Source organism: Aythya fuligula, chromosome 11 (genome assembly GCF_009819795.1).
Source record: "Aythya fuligula isolate bAytFul2 chromosome 11, bAytFul2.pri, whole genome shotgun sequence".
NCBI classification, from domain to species: Eukaryota; Metazoa; Chordata; class Aves; order Anseriformes; family Anatidae; genus Aythya; species Aythya fuligula.
This window is the reverse complement of record NC_045569.1, coordinates 7,602,687-7,621,521: the sequence shown is the minus strand read 5'-3', so window position 1 is coordinate 7,621,521 and position 18,835 is coordinate 7,602,687. Positions and strand designations below refer to the sequence as shown.

The window sequence follows — 18,835 nt, the reverse complement described above, 5'->3', positions numbered from 1 at the left end:
TTAAAATAAACTAGAGCTCTAGATGAACGTAATATAGAGATGATAGGATGGTTCTTTAAGCAGTCATGAATAACTGGCAAATAATATCAGGGGTCTGATTCTAATGCGATATTGATAAAGAAACTTGACATTTGAGTTTCCCAAAATGGCTTTGTCATTTTGCCTAAAAAAATAAATCTAACTGAAATGATGAACACAGCATTTCTATCTTTTTTAATTTCACTTTTATCTATTTCATCATCTTTATTGTACAGCTTGCATGCCTAGTATAAAACTATCCTTCTCAAGCAGGGTCTGTTGAAATACCAGATTTTGCACAGAAAATTGCTCTAAGTTGGACTTTAGTTTCCTTCTATTGTCTTTGATTTGAATGTCATGATCTCCCAAGTAGAGTGGTGAAAACAAGCAACTTGCAGAGACAAAACATGAGGAGGATGTTGTTTTACAATTTAGTCCGTCAGAGATTTTCAAGGGAATCACAGAATTGCTGAGCTGTAGCCCTACTGTTAGGAGACACACTAGGTTACAGGTTTAACGTATTATTTTTGGAGGAACTTACGAGAAAAGTTCTTAATGAATTTTGGGTTAATGTGGTCTTTTTACATGCGTAGGGTAACTTGAACTGTGTAGTGGTGTGTTCTGGTGTGTAGCTAAAAAGTAGCATTTAATTAGGCCATAGTAATTCCTTCGCATTCAGTCCTTTACGGATGCCATACAGTATTTTTTTTCTGTCAAGTTAGGTGATACTGTAATGTGTTAGGTTTCTGCAGAGAGGACTATATAGAAAGGTCTACTTTGCTATTTTCATTCATCTGTGCACAACGTTTGCTTTTATTGATAGTAGTAAGAATTGCCCCTATTTCAGTTTCCTTATGCTGTTCAGCATATGTGCTGCCCAGTATTAGGAAGGATAGCTACCTTGTCAACTAGTATTAATGGCAGTTATACTAGTAATTCTTTTTATTTCTTATAAACCAGGTAAAAAATTATTTAGCGGTAGTAAGTTATGAAGAAGTGTTCTGCAGTTTGTCTTATAAAAATGAAATGTTTATTAACCTTACTACAGATATCTTCCTGACACTACTAAAAATCTTTCCAAAAAGTGGGCGGAAATTTTAAATTGCGATGATTACAATTTCCATGGGTTTTGCTAAATTTTGCTGGAATTACAGACCACGATAGGATCTTAAATCTTCACAAAAAGAAAATGAATGTTTCTGTTTTTCTTAGGTCACGGTGACAGCAACAGTCGCAACATTCCTACTTTAGTAAAAGATATTAGTAATGTAGGAGAGGTTTCCTGTGGCAGTTCACACACAATAGCTCTGTCCAAAGATGGCAGAACAGTATGGTCCTTTGGAGGAGGAGATAATGGTAGGTAAAACTAATGTTTCGGTATTAATTTTCACTGTATTCCAGTTACTGTATAGTCTAAATACTCCTTGCAGGTTTGGTCGGTGTTTTGTTTGCTTTTTTTTTTTTGCCATTGGGTTCAAGAAGCTGTTCAAGGCAAGATTTTAGTAAAATCTGAATACAGTATTTAAAGCTTAATTGCAAGATTATAGACTTTAAAAATGGATTTTCAGATATCTGAAGGGAAAAGAAGAAACCTAAAATCATATGTAAATGATTTTGGAAGAAATGCTTTGCTTGCAGATAACTTTCAAATAAGCCTGCTTACTTGATATGGCCAAAAATGTATTTGTTCATGTTGTTGATTTACCCCCAGTAGGCAGCGAAGCACCACAACGCCACTTTACAAAGCCACTGTAATGATAGTCTTTGTTTTAAGGTCATTGATTAAAAATGGTGGATGTGTAGAGAAGATCTGTTTTCAAGTTAAAGGGGAAGTAAAGGGGAATTGAACTATTAATGTTTAAGATACAAGTGCGCACGGCTGTTAGAAAAAATGTAGAAAAGCGTGTTGGCTTTTTTTTTTCCAAATGATTTTAGAAACAAGGAGAGAGAACTTTTTTTTAATCTGGGACAAATATGGTAGGTTTAGTGCCTTGGAAGGCTTTAGCAATTAAGTAGAAGGAAATGAATACTGCAGTTATATGGAATTGATATTTCCATTTATAAGGACACTACAATAAATATTTATTTCCTGAAGTCTGTAATTATTGTATTTGAAAGAGAGTATGTTTTATAAAAATAATAATGTGCTAATTTTAATAGCATGCCTTGACATTTTTGGAAATCTGAAAATAATTCTTTTGGGGTACTTCGGATAGTTGTAATACTCCAGAAATACTTCCCATTTGTATTTCTTCCTTTTGTAGGCAAACTTGGTCATGGAGATACGAACAGAGTATATAAACCTAAAGTTATAGAAGCCTTGCAAGGAATGTTTATTCGTAAAGTTTGTGCTGGAAGCCAGTCTTCGCTTGCCTTAACATCAACAGGACAGGTAGGCAAAAATAAGTTTTCACGCAAATGATGAGATTTGGTATGTAAGAAGAAGACAGCATGGGTTTATTTCAGCATTCATTATTTTGGCTGTTGAGAAAATATACAGCTAGTTCTTAAACACCAGTTAAAGTTCCCAATTAGATATTGATTAAAAGTACTGAGATCCTAATAGGCTAGATTAATTCATAATGTGCTGAAGAGTCATGTAAAAGTACAAATTCCAAGAGTCTTGGTTAGCCACAGAAAAATTAATTCGTATTAGGTTAATAAATGTAAAACTAAATCAAAAGTGCAAAACCAAATCAAATTCACTAAGCAAAGTGGTTTCGGGAAGCAAAAAGCAAGGAAATGCACTTCATGTTTCATCCATTAAACAATTCAGATGCTTATTTAGGCACCAGTTTTTAAATAAATTTAGTTTTTAAATAAATTTAGTAGTTTTTAAAAATACATGTTTTAGAATATAAGTGTTAACTGTTATACTTCCAATCCAAAATATCTCAGGAAAGCCTGGAAATAAATGTTAGTTGGTAAAGGGGGCCTTTACTGGCACGATGTATATACATGTAATACAACAAACATTTCCAGACATGTAACCTAACTGAACCTGACCTCAGCGTGATTCAAAGACAGTGTGTTTGTGAAGTGTGGATCAAGAATGCTGAAGTTTACTTAGTGGTTTTGTTTCTTGAAACAGCCTCCCAGCTGATGCACTCTGTATCCAGTGAGTGGCTGGAGGGAATAAATGTAGACTATGTGAAATGTATTTTAGTGATGAAAGTAGTATGTATGTTTTGATGAAAATGTAATTGTAGTTACTGTGAAAGTGGTTATGCAGTGTTCTGTTGATGGTCACCAATAATACTAATTTGATACTGATATTTTGTGACTTTGTTTGCTCTAGGTTTATGCATGGGGCTGTGGTGCATGCCTTGGCTGTGGCTCGTCTGAGGCAACTGCTCTCAGACCGAAGCTTATTGAAGAGCTGGCTGCTACAAGAATAGTTGATATTTCAATTGGTGACAGTCACTGTTTGGCACTTTCTCATGGTAAGATAAGTAAAGTGTAAAAATCTGTAATCTCCCTTTACAGTCAGAAGCAGTTATATCTCAGATTCTGTTTTTTACTTTATTTACTTTATAGATAATGAAGTTTATGCTTGGGGTAACAATTCAATGGGACAGTGTGGTCAGGGAAACTCTACCGGTCCCATTACTAAACCAAAGAAAGTAAGTGGTTTAGATGGAGTTGCAATTCAACAGATTTCAGCTGGAACCTCCCATAGCCTCGCATGGACAGCTCTTCCAAGAGACAGGTAACAGTGATGCTTGGGGACAAGTACAATTATTTTTTTTTTAAACAGGTAGCCTTTGGGATACATGTAATACTCCTGAAGGTGCTAATCACATCATGTATTTGAAGTATTCTGCTTGTAATGTTTTGGACTTCAGTGTCTTTTTAATCTCTCAACTGTTAGAGATTAGAAGAAGCGATAACATAACAGCACCACTAATTTGGATACTAAGACTTTTATATGAAGATTTCTTATCTGCTATTAGGCAAAAATAAGCCCTCTTTATGAAAAATCAAAAAGTTAGGCAATGTGAGGACAAACAATACGGTAGATCTTTATTCTGTGCTTCTGACTGCATTTCCTGTAGTTTATGTAGTTTCCTTCAGTATAACAAAGAGGAAACTAAGCATAAGACTTTAGGAAATGGGGAAGCTCAGATAAATTACTAGATGTGGACTTGAACATCTTAATAAATTTCTGAATAGCTATAAGTTAAGCTGGACTAAAATCAGTCACCTAAATAAATAGTTTGGTTATTAATGTACAGTACCTGAAATAATGCTTCATTACACCACAGGCATGATCAAGTAATTAAATTGAGCTGATAAACTTCAGAGTTACATATGGACTACCACAAAGGAATAGAAGAGTTCTTTTACTGTTTGGAAGATATTTCAGACAGTATTTCAAGATGCCGTGTTTTAAAGGGAGCTATCTTAGAAAAGCCACTAAACTCAAATAGTACTAAGTGGTAATACCCCTTTTGAATTCTACCTATATTGTATTAAAATCTCGTTATAATCTGGAATTTATACTAAAACAGCTTTGTGAGTATTTGTCAGCTTTTGCACAGAGCAGATGTTTTTATATTTGTGGCACTGTAGATATTTTGTTTATAAATGAACAGTGTTTGTTTTGTGAAGACTTTTATGGAAAAGAGTAGAAAATGCCTGCAAGGGTAAGGAAGTTAGTCTGCCTACGTCATATTAGTTTGTTGTAAGAAAAAAATCGGTTAGCTCAAGCATGTACTCACTTAACCTGCTTAAACTGCTAATTTGTTACAGTAATTAGAATATTTTTAATAGTTGACTTATTTTGGTGTTCGATTCTAGGCAAGTTGTGGCATGGCACAGACCCTATTGTGTAGACCTTGAAGAAAGTACCTTTTCACATCTTCGTTCTTTTCTTGAGCACTACTGTGACAAAATTAACAGTGAAATCCCCCCTCTTCCTTTTCCTTCATCAAGGTATGATGTAATGTAACATTACATGTAACTCATGCAATGTTCTCGTTTTGTAATTTCTTTAATCCACATCAGTGGTGTGTGGTTTAGTCCTAGCCAGCCTTTAACAAACAAAAGTCTGGTTTACCAGTTTAGCTCTTTCAGGTGCCTTTTGTTTGCTTGTATAAAATAGGAACTTTGCAGTACCTCAAGTGTAGCAAGTGTCTGGAATTTATTTTAATTTTGAACGTATCTTTTAAACTGAACTTTTCTTTCAGAGTTATCCTTTAAAACGCATTTTTCTATATAATTTAAGTGCATTTATGGTTTCTGTGCATTGTTTCTGCTTTCCAGTTCTTTCCCCTCTAGCCAGTTTCGGTGGATGCCTGCTGACTAACTTATTGATAGCTAAGACAAAAAAAAAACAAGAGCAAGAGAAAGTGCTGGGTCCTGCACCTGTGACAGGGCAACCCTGGCTTTACATACAGACTGGGTGACAAGACGCTGGAGAGCAGCCCCGCAGAGAGGGATCTGGGTGTTGTGGTCAATTGCAAGTTGAATATGAGCCAGCAGTGTGCCCTGGCAGCCAGGAGGGCCAACCTTATCCTGGGGTGCATCAAGCACGGCATCGCCAGTTGGTCGAGGGAGGTGATTGTCCGGCTCCATTCTGCGCTGGTGCGGCCTCACATCAAGTACTGTGTGCAGTTCTGGGCACCACAGTACAAAAAGGATGTAAAACTGTTGAAGAGCGTCCAGAGGAGGGCTATGAAGATAAGCCTAGAGGGGAAGACGTATCAGGAGTGGCTGAGGTCACTGGGCCTGTTCAGCCTGGAAAAGAGGAGGCTGAGGGGGGACCTCAGTGCACTCTACAGCTTCCTATTCTCCTTAATCACCAGTGGTAGGACCTGCGGGAACGGTTTTAAGCTGAGACAGGGGAAGTTAAGGCTGGACATCAGGAAGAGGTTCTTCACAGAGAGGGTGGTTGCACACTGGAACAGGCTCCCCAGGGAAGTAGTCACTGCACCAAGAAGCGATTGGACTGTGCACTTAGGCACATGGTCTAAACTTTTGGGTAGACCTGTGTGGTGCCAGGAGTTGGACTTGATGATCCTTATGGGTCCCTTCCAAGCTGGGATATTCTTTGATTCTATGTTTCTTTTGAAACTTTTCTCTTTATTTAAAAAACGAATAAACAAACAAACAAACAAAAAAAACACCACCAAGACTTTTCAAGGAAGACCAGAAATTAATATCCAGTCTTTTTGTTTTTAACATGATTGTTTTATTGCTAAATCTTCTGAGAGAAGAGTACATTTATTACTTCTTAAACAGTTGATCTTTTTCTTTATGTGAGGAATATATTTGTTTGTCTGTGTATCTGTTTATGTATTTTGGAAAGATTTTACCTTTTAATTCATGGGACTATTTTTCTAAACTGAATGCTCCTTGGAACCATTGTCTGCAAAGACGCTTTTCTGTGCAGATTAACAGCAGGTTTTCAGAGGAATTTATGTGAAGTCCTAGTTATAGTTTACTTACCTTTCTGGTCTGCAACATTAAAATGTTAGTGTGAAAAGCTTAGTGCAGAAAAAAATAAGAAGGAGCAATGCTAACAATAACAAAGATCATCAGTGATATATTTGTTTTTACAGGGAACATCACAGTTTTCTTAAATTATGCCTGAAGCTGCTTTCTAATCATCTTGCACTTGCACTGGCTGGAGGTGTAGCTACTAGCATTCTTGGTCGGCAAGCCGGTCCACTTCGAAATTTATTGTTCAGACTGATGGACTCTTCTGTCCCTGATGAAATTCAAGAAGTCAGTAATACTTTGTTTACATGTAAAAAGTCTACTTTTTCCTTCTTTCTTACTTTCTTTGATGGTGTAATTAGAAATTTTGTACTTGGATTTTCTAAAATTGGCACTACGAACACAATTCTGACTTAACAATTTTACATGTTAATTTTTTATTATTATTATTATTTTTAATTACTCACCATCAGGTTTTATAATCTGAAAGCAGAGGAGAACATATGCTTGGGAATTTCAAGTAGCTGCTTTTTTCCCTAGCATTTTAATTATTATGTAATTGCAATAATGAACCTAAAACCTTTTAGGTTGTGGGATAATTAACATGAGTAAGAAATAAATGTAAAATGTATCATGGAAACCTGTAGTTTCTATGTAGGGCCTTAAAAAGTCAAGCTTTCCGCTTCATTGTAACTTTTTGCCAGCTTTGAAGAAAGAGTGCTGGGTAGTTTGCTTGTGAACAAAAGTAACTAATGGTCAAATAGCTTTTGGGGTGTGTTTAAATGAAACAGAACCTCACACTTTATTATATGGAGTATATGCCAAAAATAGCAAGAGCATGTGTTTAATATTTTGGTGTCCCTAGTAAAGAAATAGCTTATACTCTCAGCCTGCGTTTGTGGTTTTAAAAAAATAAATAAATTACATGGGACTGAAGTTTTAGAGCAGAGCACTTAATTTCACAAGTCCATAGCAATATGGAAAATTGCTGAAAAATACTGTGAAGATTGTTTTACATATATTGAAAATTCACAGTTCTCATGTAGAAACAATTTTTCAGCTATCAATTAGGAAGTTTTGCCTCTTCATATTGCCTTTAAAATGGGATGAACTTGTGTAGCTCTGAAGTTTAATTTAATTTTATATTCAGAGAAACTTTGCTATGTGTATGATTTCATCTGAAAGTCATCAGTATACACTCAATTGATAGAGATACATTTGTGTATTAGATAACCTTTAATTGGTAATAGGAGCAGGACATGGTTTATCTTGAAATTTTACTAAAAAATATTAATCTTGCGGACTGATTAAACTGAACTGCCCTCTCTTAAGATCTCAGTCATTGAGGAAACAGCAACGTACAAAAATTTTGTATTTTGCCAATATGTTGGTCTCATTTCACTCCTTCAATGTCCTGTGTATCTTTTCATCCTGTAATGAAAGATTGATTTGCTATTTTGTGTTAGAAATCTGATGTAAAGTGGATGTTTTGGATACATTGTGTGTGATGTTCTGTAAGTTGATTTTTTTTTTTTTTTTACCCCCTGCCAAAGAAATATTTTCTGTTACTTTAATTTTAGGTTGTAATTGAAACTCTCTCAGTAGGAGCAACTATGCTACTTCCTCCATTGCGAGAAAGAATGGAATTGCTACATTCTCTTCTACCCCAAGGTCCTGATAGATGGGAAAGCTTATCAAAAGGACAGGTAGGGTCAAGGAAAAATAGTCTGTGCTTTGGGAGCAACTGGGGGGGGTTGAAGAGTGAGGTGAGCCTTATTTGTAAAGTGCATGAAATGTTGTACATGCATGTTGTTGATGGAATGTTCTGCAAAGCCCAACTTAAACGATGTAGCCTGGCTAAATCAAAATCTAGCAAGGTAAGGAGCACTACATGTTTTCTCATGTGAAGCTAGACTACAAAAAAAATTAGGAGTTTCTATGTTAACATGTCTAGACAAGTTTGAAGGTTAGATATCGTTGAATAATAGCATGATCTAACAAGTTATGCAAACTGAAGGTTAACTATTTTCTTGGAAGAATACATGCAAAATGTTTTTCCTTACATAGATTTCACCCTGCTTTGCGAAGTTGACTGGGATGTAAATTTTTTTCTTTTTCTCTCGTGATGAATGTGAAGACCAGGAATTTATGCAGGTTAGGAGGCTTACCCAGTACCCTCCAAACAGAAGGAAATAAGGAGCCTCTGTTCCTGTCCTTGATGGCTGAAGCTACATCAGTAGTTTCAGATTTAAAAAGAAGAGTAACTATTACTCAATTCTGTACACAGAAGAACATCTTGGTGAAGTCCTCTGTTTTATACACTGTGGAATAGACTGGTTTAGTGAAGTTTAGTTCTGAACAGGTTATTTAGTTTAACTGTATAGTTTATTGAACTATGAAGAAGAATCTTGTGATTCTAATTTCCTAAAGATTTCTGAAGATTAATACTGGTACAAAACAACAATAACAACAAACAAACTGAAAATTACTAGGTTAGAACAAGTTTAGTTTTTTTCTGGACAAGTTGAGTTTTTCTTGGTAACAGTGGGGGATGTTACTCTGTATCTGCTACCTCTCTTCATCTATTCTATGCCTGTTCCACTTTTTACGCCTTTACTTTTCCCTGTGTATAAATCAGAATAACAGGGAAAAAAGAAAAAAACAAAAAACAGCTGAAGAAAGCATTGGTCCAGTGTCTTGATTTCTCTTCTTCAAGCTCAGATTTTTTACTAGGTATGGTTATCAAATTGAATTTATTTATCTGTTCTCTATTACTGATTTTTATTTTTATTTTAGAGAATGCAATTGGATATTATTTTGACAAGCTTGCAAGATCACACCCATGTAGCTTCCCTGCTTGGATATAGCTCACCATCTGATGCCACAGAAACTTCCTCATTATGCATCAGCTATGGAAATCTCTCCGATCAAACATACACTGTCCAGAGCAGTCATCCAGATACTCATCTAGCAGAAATCTTAATGAAGACTCTTCTAAGGAATTTGGGATTTTATACTGTATGTATAGGCCTTGTGTTTAATTTTTTTTTAAAGTGATAATGAATTCTGAATATTTGGAAGGGTTAAAAGTTTTCAGAAAATGTTACTCTTTTTGTTTGTCTAAAGCAGCAGTGCCATATATACTTGTCTCTGGAAATAGACTAAAATTAGTTTGCCACCTCTGACATTATGGATGTAATGTTCTTGTAGTGGTGGTTTTTTGTTTAACTTGTCTTACATGAATGTAGTTGATTTTATATCAGACTGAAGAATTTACTGCTGTTACTTTGGCTGCACTTTTTTTTTTTTTTTGGAAGATAGAATACAGTACATGTAGTAAGTAGATTGTTGTATGATACCCCTTATGTCAGTATAGTCTCAGCAACCAGAGAAAAGACAGCAGGAATACAAGTCTGTTTAATTAACTTGACACTGGGGAAACTACCTTGCCAGTAGTTCATCAAGTACAGGTCAGCCATCTTATTATAGCATGTCAAACAGATTATTGTTCCTAGCTGTAGAATAGCATAGGCCGATGAGAAGTTCAAGGAAGCATAAGCGCAAATGACTGACTGTTGCACTTTTTAAATTCAACTAGCTGGTTAAATATAACAGAGAAAAGAAACCTGAGATCTTTAATTCTCCAGCACAGTATCTCTGTCCGCTGAAGGTGTGGGTCAGTAGTTTTGGTTCTTTTCTGTAGACATTCACCAGTCACATAGATTCATCTACTTTCAATTTTCTACTTGAAGCTATCTCCATTTTTTGCTATGGAATTCAGAAGGTAGTCGAGCAGCCATCTACCTGCTGCTCCTTTTACTGCCATCCTAGGTTAAGCAAGGAAGGATTCTGATCTGAAACATTTCTATGTATCAGCCCACAACAAATTCTGAAGGGATATTACTTATTTCGACATACTGTGATTTGGAAGTCAGAGTGTGGGGAGAGTTACACTATCCAGTCTTCCTTTGCATTGAAATAAAAATACTTCTGCATCTGAGAATAACCCTCTTTAGAACAGAAATACTCTCGATAGCTATCACAATCACTACCATGATATTTAAAATGACTATAATTTTGTTTATCTCATGATTCAGTTAACTTTATCTGATTTCTTCAGTAATCAGAGGTTCATGTGCTAAAGGTAAAAAAGCTTTTTTTTAAGATGGTAGTGAAGTATTACAGCATTTGAAGACTTTTTTTTTCTTTTATTTTTTTTTCTTTTGGGTAAATAGGATCAAGCCTTTGGAGAACTGGAAAAAAACAGTGACAAATTTTTACTGGGTACATCATCATCAGAAAACAGCCAACCTGCACATCTTCATGAGCTTTTATGTTCACTGCAGAAACAATTGCTGGCTTTTTGTCACATCAACAGTGTTAGTGAGGTATGTGCCCTTACTTTTGTTTTAAAGGGGGAAAATCCGCTTCAGTGTGTGTGAACAACAGAATGTTGTAACAGTATTTGGAAACTGAACTTATATAGGTAATGAACCCGTAAAAATCATGTACATGATTATGATGTTTGGTGATTTGTTTCCTTTTAGAATTCCAGCAGTGTGGCACTGCTTCACAAACACCTTCAGCTTTTATTGCCTCATGCTACAGATATCTATTCCCGTTCCGCAACGCTGCTTAAGGAAAGCTCTTGGAATGGTAGTGTTGGGGAAAAACTGAGAGGTAAATGTTCATGGAAAAATCAGTAATGGAGATATCGTCAGCTTAGGGCAGTTCTTGTTTGTTTAGATTTGAATAATAAAACACCTTATTTTCCCTACACATGCATATCACAAGCCTCTCCTCCAAAGGAAGAGATGAGTCATCTACCCAAGCATAGCATCTAGTTCATGTTTTTGGTAGGACATCTTGCATGTAGAAGAACTACAAAATACAGAGGATGTTGTCTCTGTCTGTTATTGTCTCAGTACTGTTAGTTCTAGATTATTCTTTTTAAAAGTACATTTTTTTTGAGATTACTGGAAAGTGTAGAAGGGAAGTACGGAATGTATTTATGGTTATTAAACAAACACAACTCAAAATGTGCTCTTGATACATGTTGAGACAGATGTGGTATTTTTATGCTGTTCTTTGTGACTTGATAAACTGTGCATAGGATATAAATATATTCCAAAATATAATTATTATTTTTTTGCTCTCTCTGTAGATGTAATTTATGTATCTGCAGCTGGTAGTATGTTGTCTCAGATTGTCAACTCGTTATTGTTACTGCCAGTGTCAGTAGCTCGTCCTTTGTTGAGTTACCTGCTGGATCTGTTGCCACCTTTAGATCGTCTTAATAGACTCTTACCTGCTGCAGCACTTCTAGAAGATCAAGAATTACAGTGGCCACTTCATGGTAAGTGTAATAACTTAGCTTGGGTGGTAATGCAAGAACTGTATGGGAAACACATATAGTGAACTGAAGATACTAAGCTTGTAATACATGAAAATAACTGTTCTTTACTTGTAAATGGAACAGAAATTCTCTCATGATCTTTTTACTTTCACGTGCAAATTTAATTTTGCTTCCTGCTATGTGCTGCAATTAAATGTTAATTACCTACTACCAGATTCTTCTAATGAAATAGAAAAATGGAGATGAAGTGACAGAAATTTGTGATAGGTGATGTTATATTTATTTGCTATTTGTTGAGTTTTTCATTAATATTTCTGTCATAGTTTTCTGCTTTTGAGTACTGTTTCCAGTGTGCAGTGAAGAGCATTCTTGCTATGAGATATCTAAATCAGGAGTGGAAAAAATAAAGATGTAATTCATTAATACCAGCAAGTTTTGTACTACAATTCCTTCTCAATGATCCCTTAATGAAAAGTAAATAAAACCAAACAAGATTTTTGGGATAGTAATGGCTTAAAGTTTATATCTGTTATTTCAAATAAACATGCACAGGTAGTTCGCAGAGGAATATGTCATTGTGCTTTTTCAGGTAAACAGAGTAACTGAAAGGAAGAACAGAAAAAAAATGTTTTATTTGGTCATAATTGAACTGTTTTCTCATAAGGTTCTGAGAAGATGTTGCAAAATTGTAGAATATTCTTTATTAAAGAAATCAGTGATAAGGAGGTAATTGGATATATACTAAGATGACAAAATCCCAAATGAGATTTTAGTTTAGTCAATAAACTCTCATAGTGAGGTAAGAAGGTAAATAATAGAAACTCTCAGGAACCATCTTGTAAGAGAGCACTGCTGTAGTCCTTTTTGATCAAGAAATTGAAGACTAGAAATTCTTGCTTGTATCATTTATCTGTGCAAGTTTAGCAGAACCTAAAGAGAAATATGTATTGGGCAAAATAGATGTTTGGGAAAAGTTTAAAAGGGCATTTCAACTTTGAGGTTGAATAGTTGTACTGTCAATGGTCATGGCTTTTGCTGCTGATAAAACTGAAACACTAACTGAACAATTCGTTCTAACTGTTGTTTCTACAAGTTGTTGGCAGATAGGCTAGTCAGCTATTTACTGGGAAATGTTACCAAGATCTGCAATTAAATTTATTAATTGCATTTATTTATTTATGTATTTATTTATTTTTAAATATGGGTGACTAATTTGGTGATTCATTGCTAATACTTGTAGGTGGTCCTGAACTAATAGATCCTGCTGGAGTGCCCTTACCACAGCCTGCCCAGTCTTGGGTGTGGCTTGTTGATCTAGAGAGGACTGTAGCTTTACTTATTGGGCGGTGTCTTGGTGGCATGCTTCAAGGACCTCCAGTGTCCCCTGAGGAGCAAGATACAGCCTACTGGCTGAAAACTCCCCTTCTCAGTGATGGAGTTGAAATGGATATTCCTCATTTGGGTAAGCTGTTAAATACATGAATCTAACTGTCATTGTAAATATTTGTGTTCAGTTTTGAAATTTTCAGATCACATTTGAGTAAGCTTGTGTACATAGGGTTCATCTTTCAGCTCTATTGTCTATTTACATAGAAATACCAGAAGATGGAATATGGCTGTGTAAGTATATATTGTAGTTTACAAAGGGTGTTGGAAATGCATAAAGAAATTTTAAAAAATAAATGCAATTTCTCAGTGCAAGAAGTAACAGAAATTTCACTGAGTTAATTTTTAAATTTGTTTTACCGTTAGATGTTCAGCGTTATCAGACAAACCACGGGCTCCATTGTTCATATTTATCATCAAAAAATATCATCTTAAATTGTATTCTGCTTACAAAGTGGAATTTTTGTTAATTGTAATTAGATTATTAAAACAAAAAAAATTAAGTCCTCCTGATTTACCAGAATTGTTGACAGCGCTCAGCATGACTATTTCTAGCCAACCTTTCCTATATGAGTAATGCTTCTGATTCTGTGGTGTGTTCCTCTTAATTCACATCTCCTCCTTCCTCTGATTCTGAGTGGATTGCTTCAAGACTTACTTGCAAAACATTGTAGTTTTAAAGGGATCCATGTCTGAAGATGCAATAATTGTAAGCATATGACTACAGGCCAGGTAGAATCAATACAGATTTATGATTTTGAAACAGATTGGCTAATGCTTCCAAGTCTCCATACATTTTACACAAATGGTAACTCTGAGTCGCTTTTATTCCTTATCTCATGAGAGTTTGCAGTCAGACAAAGAGGTGTATTGATTTTTATTTTTTTTCCTTTTTTTTTCTGGAATAGAGTAGAGAGTGAAATATGCTTATACACTTGTAAGGGTAGATGCATATAATCTTCAAAATTTGCAGAGTTTAATTCCTTAAGTATTTCCCTTCTGTTAGATAAATGCATGAGCTCCTTATTAGAAGTGGCCTTATCTGGAAATGAGGAACAGAAGCCGTTTGATTATAAGCTGAGACCTGAGATTACTGTCTATGTTGATTTGGCCTTGGGTTGTACAAAAGAGCCAGCAAGGAGCCTGTGGATCAGTATGCAAGACTATGCTATTAGTAAAGGTAAGATGTTGAAAGTACACATATGTTAAAGGTATATTACATTATTCAGCTACTTGCTTAGTAAAGTCCTGTATTTTCTTTGGCAATGACTTTTAATTCTACAACATGATAAATTTATTTTATTGTCATGTTCCATGGTCCTTCTTTTTTTTTTTTTTTTTTTTTTTTTTTTTTTCCTGCTACTTATTTTTGATACTGATTCCAGTATTTGTCAAGCATGTAGTTCAATGTTCTTTCCCCCTCCTAACTAGGAGAAAAAGAGTCTTGTTTCCTTATTCAGGTGTTTGTGTTTCTGTTTTCACAGTAGAGCAAGGTGAAACTTGCAATTAAACAGAAAATTTGATGGGGAGGGGGGAGATGGGGTAAGGTGGAGTAACTTGTAAAATATGCTAAGAATGGGATGAAGTCCTCTTCTGTTTTTTAAGTCTCCAGGAGGCTGGCATTACAGTATTAATGGTTCTTCATGCTTATTGCATGTAGTCTGCATTTATGCTCAAGCTTTCCAGGTCTCCTTTTAATGAGATCTACTGAACATTGCTGTTGTGCTGTAACTTTCTGCAGGAGCCAGAGATGATTTTCTGTAGCTTTGGCCAAGCTAGCCAGATTAAGAAGACAGAAAATGGTATTGTGTTCCTGTTGAGAGCAATACAGAGAATTCTGTTCTAGAATTCCATGGAATTAGGAATACTAGTTAAACAAACAAACAAACAAACAAAAAACTGTTGTGTAGCTGAAAAAATCTGAGACGAATGAGCTAATATGTATTATTTTAATTTTGGAATTGGGTGTTCTAAAAGTTGTTGTGGTTCTGCTCAGTTTAAATTGCAAGTTGACTGAGAGTTGTATGGTGATGGCTAGTGTAGCATCAAATGCAAGGTGATGGAACTCACTGAGGAACAGGTATGTTAGACTAAACTTTATACTTAAATCACTAGATAGTTTTTTATGATTTCTAAAGCAGTTTTCAAGGATTCATAAATAATACTTAATAAGAAAAATAATGTTATGAAGATATTTTCCCCTGCAGGAAAAAGTATGGAGCCTTGTGGAGTTTTGCTTGGGAGTTCTGTTATTTTATAGTGGAACAATATTATTTTCCTATGGTCCTTTTTTAAATTGGGGAAAAATTACTTTGAAATCAGAATGTCAGTTTCTGAAAATTCTGAAGGAATCTTAGATTTGAGACCTGAAAATATCTCTCGTTGATATCAGCAGTGAAGCTTGTGCTTAAGGTCTGTTAAAGTATGTACTTATGGTGATACAGCATTTTCATCATAAGTGAGTCTGCAAAATAATTTTTGAATCTGAATTCAACAGCTTCTAAGAGAGCAGAAGATCTCAAATACTGCATGTTCCTAAAGGAGCTCCTTGCAACTCAGTGGCTGGATAAAGGAAAGAGCTCCAGTTGTGTAACCTTGCCAAAACAGAGGGTGCAACCTAGCTCAGGTCTTCTGAGCTGAGTTCCTGGCTGGCCAGTCTGTGCGCCCTCACTTGGCTGACTACTAGACGTGACCATCGTGAGCAGATCAAAACATACTTGTCTCTGAAGCATTGCATTTATGAATTGTTGATGCTAAACTTATTTCTTAAACATTAAATCCACTTGTAAATGAGAAGTTTTTGACAATGTATAAAAATATTCACCAGTCTATTAAAACTTATCTGTTGGAATCAGTAGCTGGTTTTGATGAATCCTTTCTATTTTCAGATTGGGATACTGCAACTTTAAGTAATGAATCACTCCTGGATACTGTGTCCAGATTTGTTCTTGCAGCTCTTCTGAAACATACAAGTTTACTTAGTCAAGCCTGTGGGGAGAGCAGGCAAGTAACTTAAAGCTGCCTTTAAAAGCTCAATTTCAAGTTTTCAAAGAAAATTTGTGCAATTTTTTTCAGTTTTGGGTCTTTTTAGTAGGTACCAGCCTGGCAAAGCCTTGGCAGAAGTGTACCGTTGTGTTTATAAAGTTCGGAGTCGCTTGCTTGCTTGCAAGAACATGGAACTTATTCAGACTAGATCATCGTCAAGAGACAGATGGGTAAGACTGTAAATCTCTTGTCAGTTATTCAGGCTATACCTGTGTGTTAAGAAAATACTACCAAATACCTCAGTAGCAGATGAATTCAGTACATAGGTGAAGATGTTCAAATATTAGTTTCATTTGTTGAAGGGTTTTTTGTTCTGCCTTGTTTAAAAAAAAAAAAAATCTTTGAGGATTTTTCAAATTAAATATACAGTGCCTGGTATGATGGCAACTTCTGAATCACTCTACTAAGCCTGGTCAGAACTGATGCTGGAAGTGTTCATTGAATTACTTGATGCTGGGGACGGTTAGGTATTACAAGATAGTCCTTAAACTAGGATTAGGTTTCTCTGAGTGATTTTTAATTGCTATTTACAAGTGGGATGCTTTTGATCAAGGAGGTTCTTATGTGGCATCAAGATTATGAGGCTTTTTAGCTGTTTTATAAAGCATTACTGAAACTTTTTAAAATAACATAGGTCCATTTCTTCCCTTTAATTCTGAGATGGCATTTGTATCTTCATCCGACCTTTCATGGTAGGGTTTTAACATGTTTGCAATAGATTCAGCACTTCTAAAAGTATTGGGTGTAGAGTGGGTACACAGGATAGTATGAACACATTAAGTCTGGTGGTTCTCTGGCTCACCAAGCATACACAGGGTGGTCATTTTACACAGGTAGTAAATCTGCTGCTTCATGTTCATGCTGTAGCTGTTGTGTATGCTCACAGTAAAGTATTGTGCATGCGTGGTAAGTTCCATTCCTTCTAGAAATCCTCAAGCTTGTTGTGCAAATGCAGCAGAGTAAATCTAAAGGTATGTAGTAGGTGAGTTGCATCAGAAAGATCTCATATTTAAGACTTCTGTGAAAAATAGCTGTTCCGCATTTGCATGATACACACACTCTTAATTACAGAATAACTTCAGCAGATCAGAGGTCCCAATAAAATTGTAACAATGGTCTGCTGCTACCAAGACCTTCTGTTCTTTGGGAAAGGGTAAATTCCTTTAGAAGGAGCGGTTTGATAGTTTTGCTGGTAGGATGTGTGGCCCAAGATTTGTAGGCTGAATTACCTTCTAAAATATTCTAACACCTCCAATGTAATTATGTTTTATACTTAAACCTTTGCCATTTTCAGTTTGTCTGCAGTTGTTTTCTGCATTGGAAAACTGTCTTATTAGGTAGAAAGTACTCTGCTGTTCAGCAGTTACATTGCCAAATTACGTCTTAGGGCTTTTGTAGGAAAATATAATTCTAAAGCAGTTGCTTCTGAGCTGCTTGTCTCTTTCATGTGTAGGATAATTGGCTGGGACAGTAGTTTGGGTTTAAATTTCTAGCTTGGCTATCTCTCTTAAAACAAAAAGAGTTTTTAAATTACAGTTCTAAGATTACTGCCTTTCTACTGCATTTTATCTTGGGGTGTTGCATCTTTTAATTTTGAAATAATAGGGAGTATTCTGTGAATTCAGGAATGTTAAGAAAAAAAAAAAAAGGAACATACTGGGTATTAATTTAAATAAAAAATGTTGTAACACAATTCTGTCCATCAAAGTAAGTTTTATCATACCTGTCCTTTTTGAAGGGAGAATATTTTATGAGGTAACAGCATATGTTTGCTAACGCTTTTAAACATTGAAGTATCAAAGTTTGACAGTCAAGTCCAAGTAAGTCGTACAAGGAGAGATTTTTCTACAAAGAGTCTGAATACAAGTCATTAGAGGAAATTTAGATTTCCCAACTTAAGTATTTACAGTTTTGAATATAAATAGCTGTTCACATAGTATCACAAATATCTTTTTGACATGGCAGTAAAGAAGTTTTTTTTCCTATCTGCTTTGATATTCAGCTTTTATTTTGGTGAGAATTAACTCACTGTAGATTTTGATTTTTTTTAATCAAGATGTTAGATAACCAAGAATCTGCTGACATTGATACTCAGGAGCATTCTTTTACTCGTACAATTGATGAAGAAGCAGAAATGGAGGAGCAGGCAGAACGTGACAGAGAAGAAGGACACCCAGAACAGGAAGACGAAGAAGAGGAAAGAGAACATGAAGTTATGACAGCTGGTAGTAAGTACTAGTTGTGTATATCAAGAGTGTAATGTGCTTTGGAAGGACAATATATTTTTATCTCAAAGTAGAATGAGGAAAAAAGGATTGAAAAGACTGTGAAATATTTTTCTGTGTAAACATTGATAGAAGTTTTTATAAAAGGAAGTAGTGCTTTTATTGGGTCAGAGAAGTCTTTAGGTCAGTATTTATATATAGGATTTATTGCTGCATTTATATGTGTTAATCTTGCACATCATAAACTTTGAAGAGTAATGTTCTGAAGTTTGGAAAAAAATTGCTGTTTGTAACAGTGGACGACTGACTGGATGGAATTCATTTGTATCCTTGAGTATCTTGAATTTATTAAAAACATTGAGGT

At 35.3% G+C, this 18,835-nt stretch overlaps 1 protein-coding gene across 12 annotated transcripts in view; it reads left to right on the top strand.

Moving 5' to 3' along the window:
- HERC1 (HECT and RLD domain containing E3 ubiquitin protein ligase family member 1) overlaps nt 1–18,835 on the top strand; it is a 105,288-nt gene that overhangs the window by 25,140 nt on the left and 61,313 nt on the right. For 9 of the 12 annotated variants that reach the window (XM_032195046.1, XM_032195051.1, XM_032195048.1 and 6 more), the window contains exons 7-22: nt 1,231–1,374; nt 2,283–2,410; nt 3,317–3,461; nt 3,556–3,727; nt 4,819–4,953; nt 6,582–6,747; nt 8,040–8,165; nt 9,256–9,477; nt 10,695–10,847; nt 11,007–11,139; nt 11,624–11,815; nt 13,056–13,277; nt 14,208–14,381; nt 16,090–16,204; nt 16,293–16,416; nt 18,303–18,474. In XM_032195046.1, coding sequence (XP_032050937.1) covers nt 1,231–1,374; nt 2,283–2,410; nt 3,317–3,461; nt 3,556–3,727; nt 4,819–4,953; nt 6,582–6,747; nt 8,040–8,165; nt 9,256–9,477; nt 10,695–10,847; nt 11,007–11,139; nt 11,624–11,815; nt 13,056–13,277; nt 14,208–14,381; nt 16,090–16,204; nt 16,293–16,416; nt 18,303–18,474 — 2,523 coding nt within the window. The remainder of the gene's footprint in view (nt 1–1,230; nt 1,375–2,282; nt 2,411–3,316; nt 3,462–3,555; nt 3,728–4,818; nt 4,954–6,581; nt 6,748–8,039; nt 8,166–9,255; nt 9,478–10,694; nt 10,848–11,006; nt 11,140–11,623; nt 11,816–13,055; nt 13,278–14,207; nt 14,382–16,089; nt 16,205–16,292; nt 16,417–18,302; nt 18,475–18,835) is intronic. The other 3 variants (XM_032195055.1, XM_032195053.1, XM_032195047.1) reach the window with 1 other exon arrangement.